The 14,743-nt window shown below is 40.0% G+C and overlaps 1 protein-coding gene across 1 annotated transcript in view; it reads right to left on the reverse strand.

Moving 5' to 3' along the window:
- The window catches only part of PLEKHH2 (pleckstrin homology, MyTH4 and FERM domain containing H2), a 128,990-nt gene that overhangs the window by 62,447 nt on the left and 51,800 nt on the right, over positions 1-14,743 (reverse strand). Inside the window, exon 3 of the mRNA XM_075864581.1 lies at positions 12,228-12,290. Within this exon, the coding sequence (XP_075720696.1) occupies positions 12,228-12,290 (63 nt within the window). The remainder of the gene's footprint in view (positions 1-12,227; positions 12,291-14,743) is intronic.

The following is a 14,743-nucleotide window of genomic DNA, read 5'->3' on the forward strand; positions in this document are numbered from 1 at the left end:
GTCAGCTTATAGCAGCATTGAAATCTCCTGAAATCCTTTAGACAGCAGCAGGGCTATTAAGTGTTTTTCAATATACAAATTTCCATTGGGCTTCACAGATATAGGGAAAAGTCCTGTTTTTACAAGCTAGAGCTCAAAATGGGAGATCCCTAATGTACTGAGTAGGTAATGTACATTCTTAAAAATAGTAGGTGACAGATGGAAGGGTGTATGACTGTCAGATCAGACTACACAGGGTTTGATTGTAGTCTGTAACCGTGGAGACACATGTATCTGCATGAGAGCTGCAGACACAAAAGTGGAAGCGATTTTTGAATAAAAAGTTTATTTTTTTTATCTTAGCAAAGATGTAAAACTAGTGTCTCTCTCTGATACCAGAATGCACTTAGTATTACTGTTTTTGGAGTGATTAACAAGGATTATATATTTAAGTCAACACTAATAATAAAATAATAATAAAACATTTACATTGTTGATTACATGTTTTCCATTGGAATCTTTAGGAAGGGTGTTCAATACCATGGCCAGCAGTGAATTTCACCAAGATTTATTAGAAAACAGAAGCTTGACAGTAAAATTCCAGTGTTCCCGTGGATATCTGCCAGGGTGTCAATAAATACCCCTGAAAGTATATGTTTATTTTGTGGGATCTCATAGTAGTTAAACTAAATATGTCCTTTTAAAGTCATAATGAGCATCCATTGCATGTGTTTTCTGCGTCCCTGTAACATTCCTCAAATATTCATTTAATTGTTTATCTGTAGAGAGAAGTTTACAAAGCTCAACTATTCCACAAGTTTAACTAGGGAAAGGCATTCATTGTCCGAGGAGCTGTCAGCAGTTGCATGAGAAAGGACAGATTTCTGCTACTGTGTGCCTGCTTTGTAAAGAAAATAAATAAGATCTCCTCCATTATATCTTGTTCATATGTCAAGAACATTTTCTGAGGCTTAGCATTTTTAAGATGCCTCTGACATGTGACTAGTTCATAGACATATTAATAGGATTCCATCAAAAGACGTTTTCTACCTTGTACTTCAAAAAATGCATCAATGATATTGTTAACCTTCTAATAAAATGTATTGACACAATGATTTTAGGCAATTGACCTCCTTCCGCTTCTTTATATGACCCAGAAATACTCTAAATTAAAGGGTCAACAGAAAATTACCTATTGCTTAAATCAAGTTTTTATGTTTAACATATTTGTAAAGAATTTTTGATGATTTTTTTTATTTTTCTATATTAAAAATAATCCTAAAATCTTGTAGTTTTCAATTTAACCACCGAGCCTCAACATAGACTGACCCTTCTTGTTCTGTAGAGATCACTTCTCAGCAGTCATCTCATTATCATCACAGACAGGACTACAATGACAGGTAACACCATATAGATAACCAAGGATCTCCCATTCATTATAGACTGACCGTTAAAGGGAATGTGTCGCTAGAATTTTTTTTATTAAACAATTAATATTTAAGTGATTACACATTGTTTTAATTTTTTCACAAGTCAGGAAATATTATAATTTAGATTCTAATTTATAAAATTTCCATGTGCTGGTTACTAGAGGGAGCAGTTCCCAAAATTGCAGCATGGTCAATGTGGTAAAGCAACCTCATTGCTTTATGCTGCTAATTTGGGGTGGACACACTCTCTCTAGTGTCCTCACACAATCCCCCCTCCCTTATTTTGGCTAGTGCCAGGAGAAGGAAGGGTTTGAATCTTCAAACCTCCTACACGGTGTGCCGCCATTTTCTGAGCGACTGCACAGTGTAGGAGGATTAGATACAGTGCTCAGCAGACAGTATAACACGAACATACATGAACATAATACACACATCACATACACGAACATAAATTACCTGCTCCTGTTGCTGCTGCCGCCTCCGCTCCTATTCCTTGCGCCTTCGCTTGCTTGAACATATGGCCGAAAGCCGCGGCCGGAAGTCGTCATCTTACTGTCCGGCAGCGGCTTCCGGTCCACAAGAAAATGAAGCCGGATTTCGCTCTGCGAACAAGCTTTGTTTTGGTCTGTGTGGGAGCGGTGCATTCGCCGTTCCCACACAGACGGCGTACGCTGCAGAGAATGGAACGGCTCCCGTTTGCACTTTCTATGGGGTTGTATGTGCCGTATTCCAACTCTGTATGTGTCGTTAATCGACACATACAGAGATGAAAAAAAATGGCAGCCCCCATAGAGAAGTAAAAGTAAGTACAAAGTAAAAAGTAGAACACGAGAACGCAAATACAATTTATGTTAATATCATATTAAAAGCAATATGATTAAAAAAAAAATCATGACACCTTCCCTTTAAGGTCCTCTTACACGGCCCATCCTGGCCTTCTATGAATTAGCGTTTGCCGAGTAGTTGGCCAGTGTAAAAGGGCCTTTACTGTTCTGTAGAAATCACTTCTCAGCAGTCATCTCATTATCATCACAAGCAGGATTACAATGACAGGAAAACACCTCTATATAGATAACACATGATCCACAATTGACAATAGGAGGTAGATACAGCTCTCCTCCGATCCCTTCCTGCACAATAACCTCTGCACAGGTCACAGAGCATGCCAAGCAAACTCTTCCAAAGAAGTCTATGGGTCTCCCCAGTGCTGTCTGCCCATATATAGTATGTTCCTCGATCGCGTCACAGGGATTTCCTGTGATGTGATCAAACTAAGGGTTCCCCCTTCTCATTTTCCCTTTGAATGCCAAAATCAGCTTTGATCAAGGTATTCAAGGGGTGAATGGCGGAGAGGTTTCTACTATCTCCGCTGTTAGAGCAGGGCTGCGGCTGTGTATCACAGTTGTTGCCCCACTCCTGTTCGTGTGGGCACACTTGCTGTCCAGCCAACGTCCAGCCACTCATGACGAGAATAGGCGTCAAGCATTAGCAACCAGATAATGTATAATAATTCGATCCTGGTGCTTGTTAAGCGATGGCTTAAGTATTTCTGGGCCTTAGAGTATCAACATGGATCTTGGTGCGCAGGTGACCCATCTTAATCTCTATGCTCTTGTGGAGGTCTGGATGTTTAAACTACATTCTGTTAAAGTTCTAGAAGCATTTATTGATGAAGACTATACAGATTCAGACTATAACTACCAGGGAGGCATCATCAGAGGTGCAAAAGTTCCAGTCACACTCAGGCCGTGGTGCCTGATAATGCCCAATGCCCCTCTACCACATAGGAGGACACTAGCACTATAAATGGCACATGATGGTTGGTGAGCCCTGCAACAGAGTTTTCATCGGCACAGGAGCTTCAAGTTACGTCTCTGGGCAGTAAGATTGCTTCTGCTCCTAAACAAGGATATCTAGGTAAGTACTTAATTATTTTTATATGATTATCCACCTCTAGTGGGGGTCAGGGGACATGTGGCAAGACATCTGATGCCTTCCAGTCAAAGTTCTTATTTAACCATATATAATCCTCAAGGAAAGTTTCGACACATTCTTTGGTTTCAGTCATGTGAAATAATCCACTGAATATTCAACGAAAAATACATTGTGATTTTAAATGCTTCCGACTGACTGCTTTGCATTAGGTGTGAAGTCACCTGGCTACATTAGGGAAGCTCAGCACCCTTTAAATACTCAACAGGTGCCACTGAGTCCCATTACAATTAGTCATGGATGTAAAGCATCTGCTGTCCATGTGTACTTTGCTCAATAACACTCCGGGGTTAGAATAAGGTGACAGAGCTTCTCCTTTAATGCAGAACATATATGAAAATTGTATCTCGAGCGTGGGTTCAAGCAGACTGTGTCACAATACATTGCTTAAAAATTAATTATACCCATTTAATAATAGATGGATGATCATTCGTAAAATGTTTCTCCTGCTACAAATACTGCTGAAATGCTTAACTGCAAAAAACTTGCTAGCATATAGGGGGATAAATAATGATTCAGCCACAAATACAGCATTTCTTACTGATGATAATCACATTTTAATTTAATACATTTATCATATTTTATTCTTTTAGAATCCATAGTTTCTATGCACTACCTGAGAGAAATCTGTATCACGTTTTATACTGAGCTTCCTGGTTAATAAATAGAATGCAAAAATAGCAAAATGGTCAAAACTATTGTGACACTTATTAGGCTGGATTCACACACGCATATTTGTTGTAGATTGTGTTTCAGATTTTTTATGCATATTTTTGAGCCAACACCAGAAGTGGTGTCAAAAGTAATGGGAACTATAATAGAAGAACTTAGACTTCTCCTTTCTTTCTGAACACACTTCTGGATTTGGCTCAAAAGTCTGCGTCAAAATCTGCTAAGGAGGATAAACGTGCAACAGTTGGCCATGGGCGCATTATGCTCTATAAAACTCTATAGGAGAAGCGGAAACAGCCACACTCGGTCCTTAAGTGGTAAAATGGCAAATATATATACAGGGCCGGCCTTAGGTTGTATGGCGCCCTGCGCCCATATATAGACATGCACATATTGGAACATATATACTGTACATACACAAAGACAGATATTTAGACATACAGGCAATACATACACACATCTGGAATATATATATACAGGTAAATATATAGACGTACAGACACATATACACACACACACACACACACACACACACACACACTGGCAGATAAATACACAGACAGGGACATATACAAATACATAAAAGGCACATATATACAAGCACAAAGACACATTCACATAGAGACCCATACAAACCCAGTACAGATAATGTCGTAGATTTCATGTGCAGCCCTATGTAACACCACAGATAACACACAGTGATAACTGAGTACAGATAATGTGGAAGATGTTGCCTGCAGTCCTATGTAATTACACAGATAACACAGTGATAACACTCTAAGTACAGATAATGTAGTAGACGTTACCTGCAGTCCTATGTAACACCACAGATAACACACAGTAATAACTGAGTACAGATAATGTAGTAGATGTTGCCTGCAGTCCTATGTAACACCACAGATAACACAGCGATAACTCTCTGAGTACAGATAATGTAGTAGACGTTACCTGCAGTCCTATGTAACACCACTGATAACACAGTGATAACTCTCTGAGTACAGATATTGTACTGGATGTTATCTGCAGTCCTATGTAACACCACAGATAACACAGAGTGATAACTCTCTGAGTACAGAAAATGTAGTAGTGTTACCTGCAGTCGTATGTAACAACGCTGATAACACAGTGATAACTCTCTGAGTACAGATAATGTCGTAGATGTTACCTGCAGTCCTATGTAACACCACTGATAACAGAGTGATAACTCCCTGAGTACAGATAATGTCGTAAATGTTACCTGCAGTCCTATGCAACACCACATATAACACAGTGATAACTACCTGAGTACAGATAATGTCGTAGATGTTACCTGCAGTCCTACGTAACACCACATATAACACACAGTGATAACTCTCTGAATACAGATAATGCAGTAAATGTTACCTGCCGTCCTATGTAACACCGCTGATAACACAGTGATAACTCTGAGTACAGATAATGTCGTAGATGATATCTATACCCACAGACACATATAAACACACACACACACACACACAGACACACACACACACACACACACACACACACACACACGCATATACATAAGGGCAGCAGAGTATATAAGGGGCAGCAGGGTATATAGGGGCAGCAGGGTATATAGGAGGCAGCAGAGTATATAAGGGGCAGCAGGATATATAGGGGGCAGCAGGATATATAGGGGACAGCAGGGTATATAGTGGCAGCAGGATATATAGGGGACAGCAGGATATATAGGGGCAGCATGAGATATGGGGGCAACAGGATATATAGGGGCAGCAGGGTATATAGGAGGTAGCAGGATATATAGGGGCAGCAGGATATATAGGGGCAGCAGAGTATAAAGGGCAGCAGGGTATAAAGTGGGCAGCAGGGTATATAAGAGGCAGCACAGATATCTTTGTTTTATGAAAACACACTTTTACAAAGAGACATAAACACATGCAGAGACACATACACACACACACACACACACACACACACACACACACACACACACACACACACTAACATATACACATACAAACACAGAGACACACACTATATACACACACACACACAGAGACACACACTAACTTATACACATACAAACATAGAGACACATACTGTATATGTCAGGGAGTGGATCATTGACATATACACACAGAGATACATACTGTATACACTCAGACACATACTGTATACACACACAGAGACACACAGACACTCACCATCTCTCCATGCTGGCAGGATCACAGGCTTCGTGCAGGTCGGGCTGTGGGCGGAGCTTCCTCCTCTTCTCTTGTTCCTCGGCTCTTAGTCCGTGTGTGTAACTAAGAACAGAGCACAGAGTAGAGGCAGAGACCAGTGGCGCCCCCTACATGCTTGGAGGGGGCAGCGCCCTGTGCGCTCGCACAGCTCGCACACCCCTAAGGCCGGACCTGTATATATGTGTATATATATATATATATATATATATATATATATATATATATACACTCAACATTAAAATTGCAACACCAAGAAGGAAAAGTTCTGGAATTATGGAAGTCACAGGAGCAGTAGACATGATAATGATATGCAAATGATAAAAAAAAATGGAAACAAAATATTCCAAACATCTTGATTAATTCAGTATCGAGTATGAGTGCCACGCACTGAAATACACGCACTCATACGCCTTGACATGTGATCAATGAGGTTATTAATGGTTGTCTGAGGAATATTACACCACGCTGAATGCACTTGGGTACCCAAATTATCAGGATTGACTGTTGGCAGCTCCCTTTGCAATTGTCGACAAATGACGTCCCAGATGTGCTCGATGGGAGACAAGTCCCGAGACGATGCAGGCAATGGTAGCACATTTAGGACCACGCAAGCGGCTCACAGTAGCACGAGCAACATGCGGCCTGGCGTTGTTTTGTTGAAAAACAGCTTCTGGGACATTTTGGATAAATGGCCGTACCACTGGTTCCATGACCAAATCATGCTGTGCACCATGATAGTCTATGAGAGAAGTGGCGTGTAATCAATGGAACAGCTGTAGCTGGACGTCTGGCTCGTAGCCCAATGTCGTGCAAACGACTTCTGATGGTTTATGTTGAAACTGGTTGCCGCCCTAGGCTTGGGATATGACCTCAAATTTCAGAACACTACGCAGATCACTACGCACCATTCTTCTAATCAGACCATCCGTCCATGCAGAGGTTTGCCTCCGCGCACCTCTTGCTGTCATTCCTGTTTGTTGTTGTTCTCCCAACCTCTGGGACATGCAACGTTGAACAGTGCTGACATCTAGGGGCCTAGGTGCGTAGCGATCTGCCGGAATGATAAACCAAGGTCTCTCAGTTCAGGGATTCTGTACGATAATTGACACGTCGAGGAACAGGAGGCATCACACAATCATCCCATACCACTTGATCCAATTTTGAGCTTTCATGTGACTAAAAAACTTTGCTTTCAATCTGGCTTTTATACCCCCCCCCCCCCCCTCCACCACGTGTCACAGATTGGAACTAGGTGCTTGAAAATGTGATCGTTTGCAGATCTTAACAACACCGCTACTTCCTCGATTTGTATAACCTTTGGTTTGCACTTCTCGGTGTTGCAATTTCAATCTTGAGGAGTATAAATATAATATATACTGAGCCCTCATAATATTCTTGTAGAGGCACGAAGTGGCACCAACCTATAATGCCCACATAATATAGACATACATGCTGTGCATAATAACGCTTTGCAAACACTGTCCTACAGCACACACATAATACAACTAACAGAACCAACATAATACAGCTGTAAAGATCGCACATAATACTGCCATATAGAATCCACATGATAATGCCATTACCAACATAAAGATGAGATCAATTGGCAGAGAAAACCATGTGAAGCAGCCACTCAATACTACATTGTGCCCATTTAAATGAATCGGTTACAAGGTAATACATGGTCGCATCAAGTCCATCGGAGCGGGACACACTCTTTCTAAGGGCTCTTTGCTCTGGCTATCAGAGGGTGGTTCCTAGGAGAAGACACTGCTCTGTGATGTCCATATATACTGGAGGTCTAATAGAAACTTCTTTCAGCTACCTGTGTTTTTCAAATCATGGACTTAAAGGGAATGTGTCGCTAGAAATTTTTTTTTTTTCTTTTTAGTTAAACAGTCAGTGTTTAATCATTCATACACTATTAAAAAAAAAAATCATTTTTTCACGAGTCAGGAAATATTATAAATTAGATTCTAATTTATAACATTTCCCAGTGCTGGTCACTAGATAGAGCAATTCCCAAAATTGCAGCATTGCATGTGGTAAAGCAACCACATTGCTTTATGCTGCAAAATGTGGGAATACTCACTCGCTCTAGTGAGCTCAGAGAATCCCCCCTCCTTTATCCTGGCTAGTGCCGGGAGAAAGGGGGGGATTGAACGGTCAAATCTCCTACACTGTGTGTCGCCATTTTTTGAGCTAACACACAGTGTAGTAGGTTTACATACAGTAGTAATCACACACTAAAACACGTACATACACAGACCTAACTTACCTGCTCCTGCCGCTGCCGCTCCCTCCTGTCCGTCCGCTCCGGTCTGCTCCCTCCGCTCCTCGTGCTTGCTTCAGAACACAAGTCCGGAAGCCGCGACCGGAAGTCGTCATCTCACAGTCCGGCCGCGGCTTCCGGTCGACATGAACATGGCGCCGGATTTCGCTCTAGCGAAGACCTGACTTTTGGTCTGTGTGGGAGCGGCGCATGCGCCGCTCCCACACAGACCGCGTACGCTATAGTGGATGGAACGGCTCCCGTTCGCATTCTCTATGGGGATGTGTGTGCCGTATTCCATCACTGTATGTGTCGTTAATCGACACATACAGATATGGCAAAAAAAATGGCAGCCCCCATAGAGAAGAAAAAGTTAAAAAAAGTAAAACACAAACACACACATAAATAAAAGATGTTATAATAAAACACTAAATGCAAATTGATATCCAAAAATTTTTTTTCGTGACACTCGTCCTTTAAAAACTTTTTCATGAGTTGTACAATATTTCAAAGAAAATGGCAGAAGTCAAATTATTGCCTGATGTTATTGTCTCATGCCAAACCTCTTCCCTGTAGGGGACATATTCAGTCTTGATTCCATGCACTAGATTGACTGAAATACCCCCACATGCAAACTAAAACATTTACTGACCTTTTCTCCATGTGGAAGGATAAATACAAGTTATTAGCAGGGTAGTTAGCTAAGGTGTAATTACTATACTTCACATTATTAATGACTTTTTAGCCCTAGACCTTTTATTAACCTCAACCGCCATATAACCAGAGGAAATACCTTCATCTGCATTTAATAAGGACTGGGAACTCTGTGAGTACATAAAGCCATTGTATAACAATAAATCCGTCTATCCTTCTAGGACTCACACCTCTATCGGCAGCTTTCCATGTCATGACAGAGGGGAATCCGTACATAAGCCGGGTGTAATCTACAGATGTCTCATTTACACTACACAAATACAATGGAAACTGTACACATACGAAAATAATGCAAAAATTGTGCCAACAATTGGACGAGATGCTCTGAATTTATGGAAAATAGGGCATTACATTATAATTTGCCCTGGGGTTTATGTACTTCTGTATTAAGTATGTACCTTTTCGATAAAGGCACAATCCCAACATTAATGTTTACCACATCTTGTTAAATGTATTGTCCACTTTGGACAACCCCTTTTTGTTAGAAGGTCTGCCCTAAAATAATCTGATTGCAAGGTGGCCCCGCGACCAATAGTCATTTGCGGGGAAACCTGGCAGCAAATCCCCTGCAGCGCCACCACTGGAGAAATTAAGCATTACATGGTGCCCGACAAATTATAGAAAATGGGAACAAATTTACTTAAAATCACAAAAAAGATTCCTTTTAAAAAGGAGTTGTGTAAAATGTCCAGAATTATAGATGTGAACAGATAGAATTTCCATATCTAACAAGTTCCTGAGGAATTCTTCAAGTCTAGGTAGTATTTTTTATTTTATTATATTGTCTCTAGTAGTTATAGGGATACCATAGTATTGTCCTGTATCTAGGACCAACTTCATCAGTACAGATTACTCTCAGGTTTACACAGCATGGTTGTGGCTGGTTGCCCATGCATTTATATTTAGAGAAAACCAGGAAGAAATCCCAAAGAGAGGAGTAACATGTCCATTTATCAATGTGGTCTTACAGTGAAGATCTCCTTTCTAACATTCTCCTTCCATTCACTTTGTCATCTGTGCAATGCAGGATATGAAAAATGTATTAGACACATCTGCCTGTTGCTCACACCCATGTAACTTTTAAACAGATAATAAAAAATGTAGCGTTTTAGAATAATAACTGGAACCAATAGGTGACGGATGTGACATCATTGTTCCGCCAAAGCAGCCAATTACCCTAGCACCTCAACTGTACAAGAAAGTGTTAGCTGTAACTCCCTTGGCAACCAAAATATCTTAACTGAATTATTTGAACCTGACGTTCACTTTTATAAGGGTGTGTGTTTCCATATTGATTTAACAAGCTGGTGACTTTTGGTTTGGCAGTAGCTTGAAGAGCCCTTGCTCGTACATCAAATGGGCTAGCATTGTTCAGGACAAGAACCTAGAACCTAAAGTCATGCGTCACCATGTTGCCGAAACTAGGAAAACAAAAATCACAATTGAATAAAAAAAAGTTTTAAGACGTATTCTATATTATGGAAAGGGTAAATCATAAAGACATGAAAAATATCATCAATCTGGCGTCATTTGTTAACATTTTTGTTAAGTATAATAGGGAAAAGGGAGCAGGTCCTGTTCTTCATAAATAACCTGATGCCCTTAAGATCTTCTTAAAAGGGTCATTTTGTCAAAATAATTATTTTAAAATACCGTATTAGGATATTGGGAGTTAACACAGGGGTTCCGTTATTCGAGACCTCCATCAATAAGCCGAAGCAAAGTGTCTGTCTACAAAAAGCTTCTCTCTGGAAGACCTGACACATCTGTACCTTACAAGCCCGTGCATTGAAGTAAATGAACTGTCCATGAATGGGCACCATGTAATGCTTCATTTCCACTATAGCGGCGCTGTAGGGAATTTGAATACCCCCACAATTTACAGGTAACTGCTGGGGGTCCCTGCAGCAGGACAACCTGTGATCAGCTTATCTGGAGGGGATCCTTTTAAAAAAAATTATATTGTAAAAAGCGGAAAACCCTTTTAAAACATAAGAGCTTGTCCACACGTAACAGATTTTCTGCAGAAAATTTCTGCAGCATTTCAGCTTCAACTAGCAGATAATCCGCTGCGGAAAAACCGCACCATTTCCTGTGTTTTTTACTGCTGAAAATATTGCGGATTCTGCGGCGATTTTTTTCAAGCCTGTGTAATGGTGATATCTCCTCTGACAAACGCAGGAATTCAGTCCACTTTCTGCAGCAGTAATTGACCTGCTGTGGAACTAAATCTACGCGCTGCAGGTGAATTTCTGGACTGAAATTTTCTGCAGCATGTGAATGACATTTGTTCATTCACACCTACTACTGTAATACTGCAATTCCGGACGGAAGGTACACAGCAATTCCGTTACGTGTGGACAAATATAGAACAAATGGAAAAATTAGAAGTATTAAAAAGGGTAAACACATAAATCCAGACCCAAAATCAACCAGACCATCTAAAATAATGACTATTCTTCAAAAGTGACATATACTGTATATTAGAACTCTTATGTAGCAATATAAAAATATATATACACACAAAAAATCTGTGAAAAGATCTGATAGGTGATGGATTAAAAAATAAGCCATAAAAAAATAAGTTATAGAAAAGAATACAAAACCCAAATGAGGGAATTTCTCAATTGTTTCTTTACACTCAGTCTTCTGCTTGGACTAAAATATATTGGCTAGTTTAAAAAAGGTTCATATTAACATAGAATAAGAGAGACGTATCAATGAGTTTACAAGTCAAGAAAAATGTTGTGCATTACGCCTAATTTATCCTACTGTAGCACGTGGCATAATATATTGTATATCTTTAAAGGATTAAAACAATTATATAAACTGATGCATAAAGAGCTACAATCCCGAATTGGGAGACAAAGGTCTTGCCTTTAATTTCTAAAGTTTTCCAGTTGAAAACAATGACAGCCTACATGGCGCTTGGTTAACAATTACCTGCTCATAGGCTTGTTCTGCTCGTCGGTTTGCATCAATAACTTGTCTTTCCAGCTGCTGCATCTGCACAAAAAAGAACAAATGAGTGTTGATTATTTAATGATCATTTCTATAAACTTGCTTTGTAGTCCCGGTATGGATGGTGACATTATCAATAGTCTTCTACTAGATGAAAGCCTCCGCCATGCATGAAAGGTTACAAAGGACTGCAATTTACATCATACACATGCCAGAAATTGTCAAATAACCGGAATGTAAGATCAAAATATTTCAGCAAATGTTCAAATTTACAAGATAATTCACTAAGACCTGGTAAAAGAGAGACCACGTTCGCTCAAGAGCGCATGCACACAGCCATATTATGGATCCATGATGTATGGATCCATAATACAAAACCTATAGCCTACTATGGGCCCATATTCTACTTCAGTGTGTGTGCTTTCTATTTTATATGGAGGCACACAGAGGTTTTGTCCCACAAACTCATACTGAATCCATAGTATGTGGTACTATTGACGTATTCTCCTAATGAAGCATTGCTTCTTGGGAAGAGTACCGTTCTTCATGGAGTGCCTACAGGACGGTACGGGCTTTGTGCATTCCGAAAAAGTTCTAGTTGTTAAAATTAGAAACCCTTGTTATGTCATTTCTTGGAGTATAAAGACAGTCTGTTTATCTTTCAGATATACAAAGACGTACTCGCTAAGACCTTCACACAATGGGGGAGATTTATCAATAGTGTCAAATGAATTAATTTTTGAGCTGTGAAAATCAGCAAATCCAGCAAATCTATGAAAATGGTGCACAGAAAATTTTAATTTGGTGCTACTGACTAGATATGTTAGACTGCTTCCTCTTCTTTACACCACCTCATGGCTGGTATACTTTATACCAATTACACCAAAATTTTGTTGAAAACTATAGCACAACTTAAATACAAATAGAAATAAGCACTTTGCAAGTTTGTTTGTTTCTTTGCAAAAAATTATTGTTTCTTTATCAAAAAGATTATTATCATATCAGATGAAATATAAAACAATTCAGATATCAACCGAAGTGTCAAAGTCCATAGTGCATCCAGATTGATTCTTTGCGGTGGGTATTATGGATCTTTTTGCGGAGACTCCACGAGGAGGGAGGATTGGTGTCTTCCTACACCGATGTAGTCCCAAATGTGTGACCACTACTATCAATGTTGCATTGGGGTCCAAAAGATTTAAGCTATTCCTCTGGATGTTATCATAGGAATATAGAGAGAGGCTAGAAGGAGTAAGTTGTTGTCTGGCTCTTATTGGGGCAGTGTGGCCCTGAAAGAAGGCATGTGTGTGAAATATTTGGAGCTCCATATACAGAATTTACAAGGGCGTACATACATAGAGGGAGCCCCATGGGCAAATGGGCCCAGCTCAGTTTTTACTCAGTGAGTGAAGAAAACTTGATCAGAGCTGTCACTTTTTACAGGCTGTGCAAGATAAGAAAACAAGATAGAAGGAAACCAGACCAGATAAGACTTCCACCAACTCTCTCTCCTACAACTGATGGGTACTCAGAAGGTGCTAATTCTTCTTGTGGAGATCCCTCTGGAAAGAAATCTTTAGAATAATGCTCTGTCTGAAAAAGTATTCACTACAGCTTTCCTCCAGAAAGAAGAAAACTGTCTCTCTAGTAGTGTTTACATAATCAGATTACATGCCAAGAAAGCAAGACTGGACAATAAGAAAAACAAGAAGGAGAAGACAGCCAATACATATTACATCCAAATGATCCATGGCCCACCTGGCGCTACAGCCTCCACATTCCTTACACAAGAGATTTTATTTTTAAGTTTGCAGCATTGCAAACAATGTGTCCAGTTATTTATTTTCAAACACGAAAAAAGTGAGATACCAACTTTTTAAACATTCAAAGCGCCTTATGTATGATGGCGACCTGTGCAGTATCTTCTCATATGGTGTACTATCATACATTGAAAAGAATAACCATAACGAAGTGCCAAGATGTAAACACCATACAGTATGGTACCTAAATTTCAGTTCTATATGTTGGCCAAAAAATGCTCTGTTAACATCGGCATTGTGGCTTCCGCTTTTAACAGAAGCCACAATGCTGTGACAGATCCATTGCACAGCAGAAACTAGAAGCCAAGGGACCTCATTGACTCACAATGGGGTCTATCATGTTCTGCCGAGGTCTGCGTCATTTTGATGGGAAAAATATAGTGCAAAGGTTATGTAGCACTTTTTTCCCATCACAATGACGGACACCTAGGTAGGAACCCAACAGACCCAATTATAAATCAATGAGGTCCGTTGGCCGCTGGTCTCCATCATGCGATGGATCAATCACAGCGTTGTGGCTTCTGGTAAAAACGAAGTAACAGTGATATAGAGTAACCACCACAAATAATACCAACATAGAGTAACCAAATACACACATAAATGAATCTAATAACACTGCTATACAATGTCTAACTAATACTACTATGTGTAACGGCCATGGCCACGCACCGTCGTTCC

The sequence above is a fragment of the Rhinoderma darwinii genome, chromosome 4 (genome assembly GCF_050947455.1).
Source record: "Rhinoderma darwinii isolate aRhiDar2 chromosome 4, aRhiDar2.hap1, whole genome shotgun sequence".
NCBI classification, from domain to species: Eukaryota; Metazoa; Chordata; class Amphibia; order Anura; family Rhinodermatidae; genus Rhinoderma; species Rhinoderma darwinii.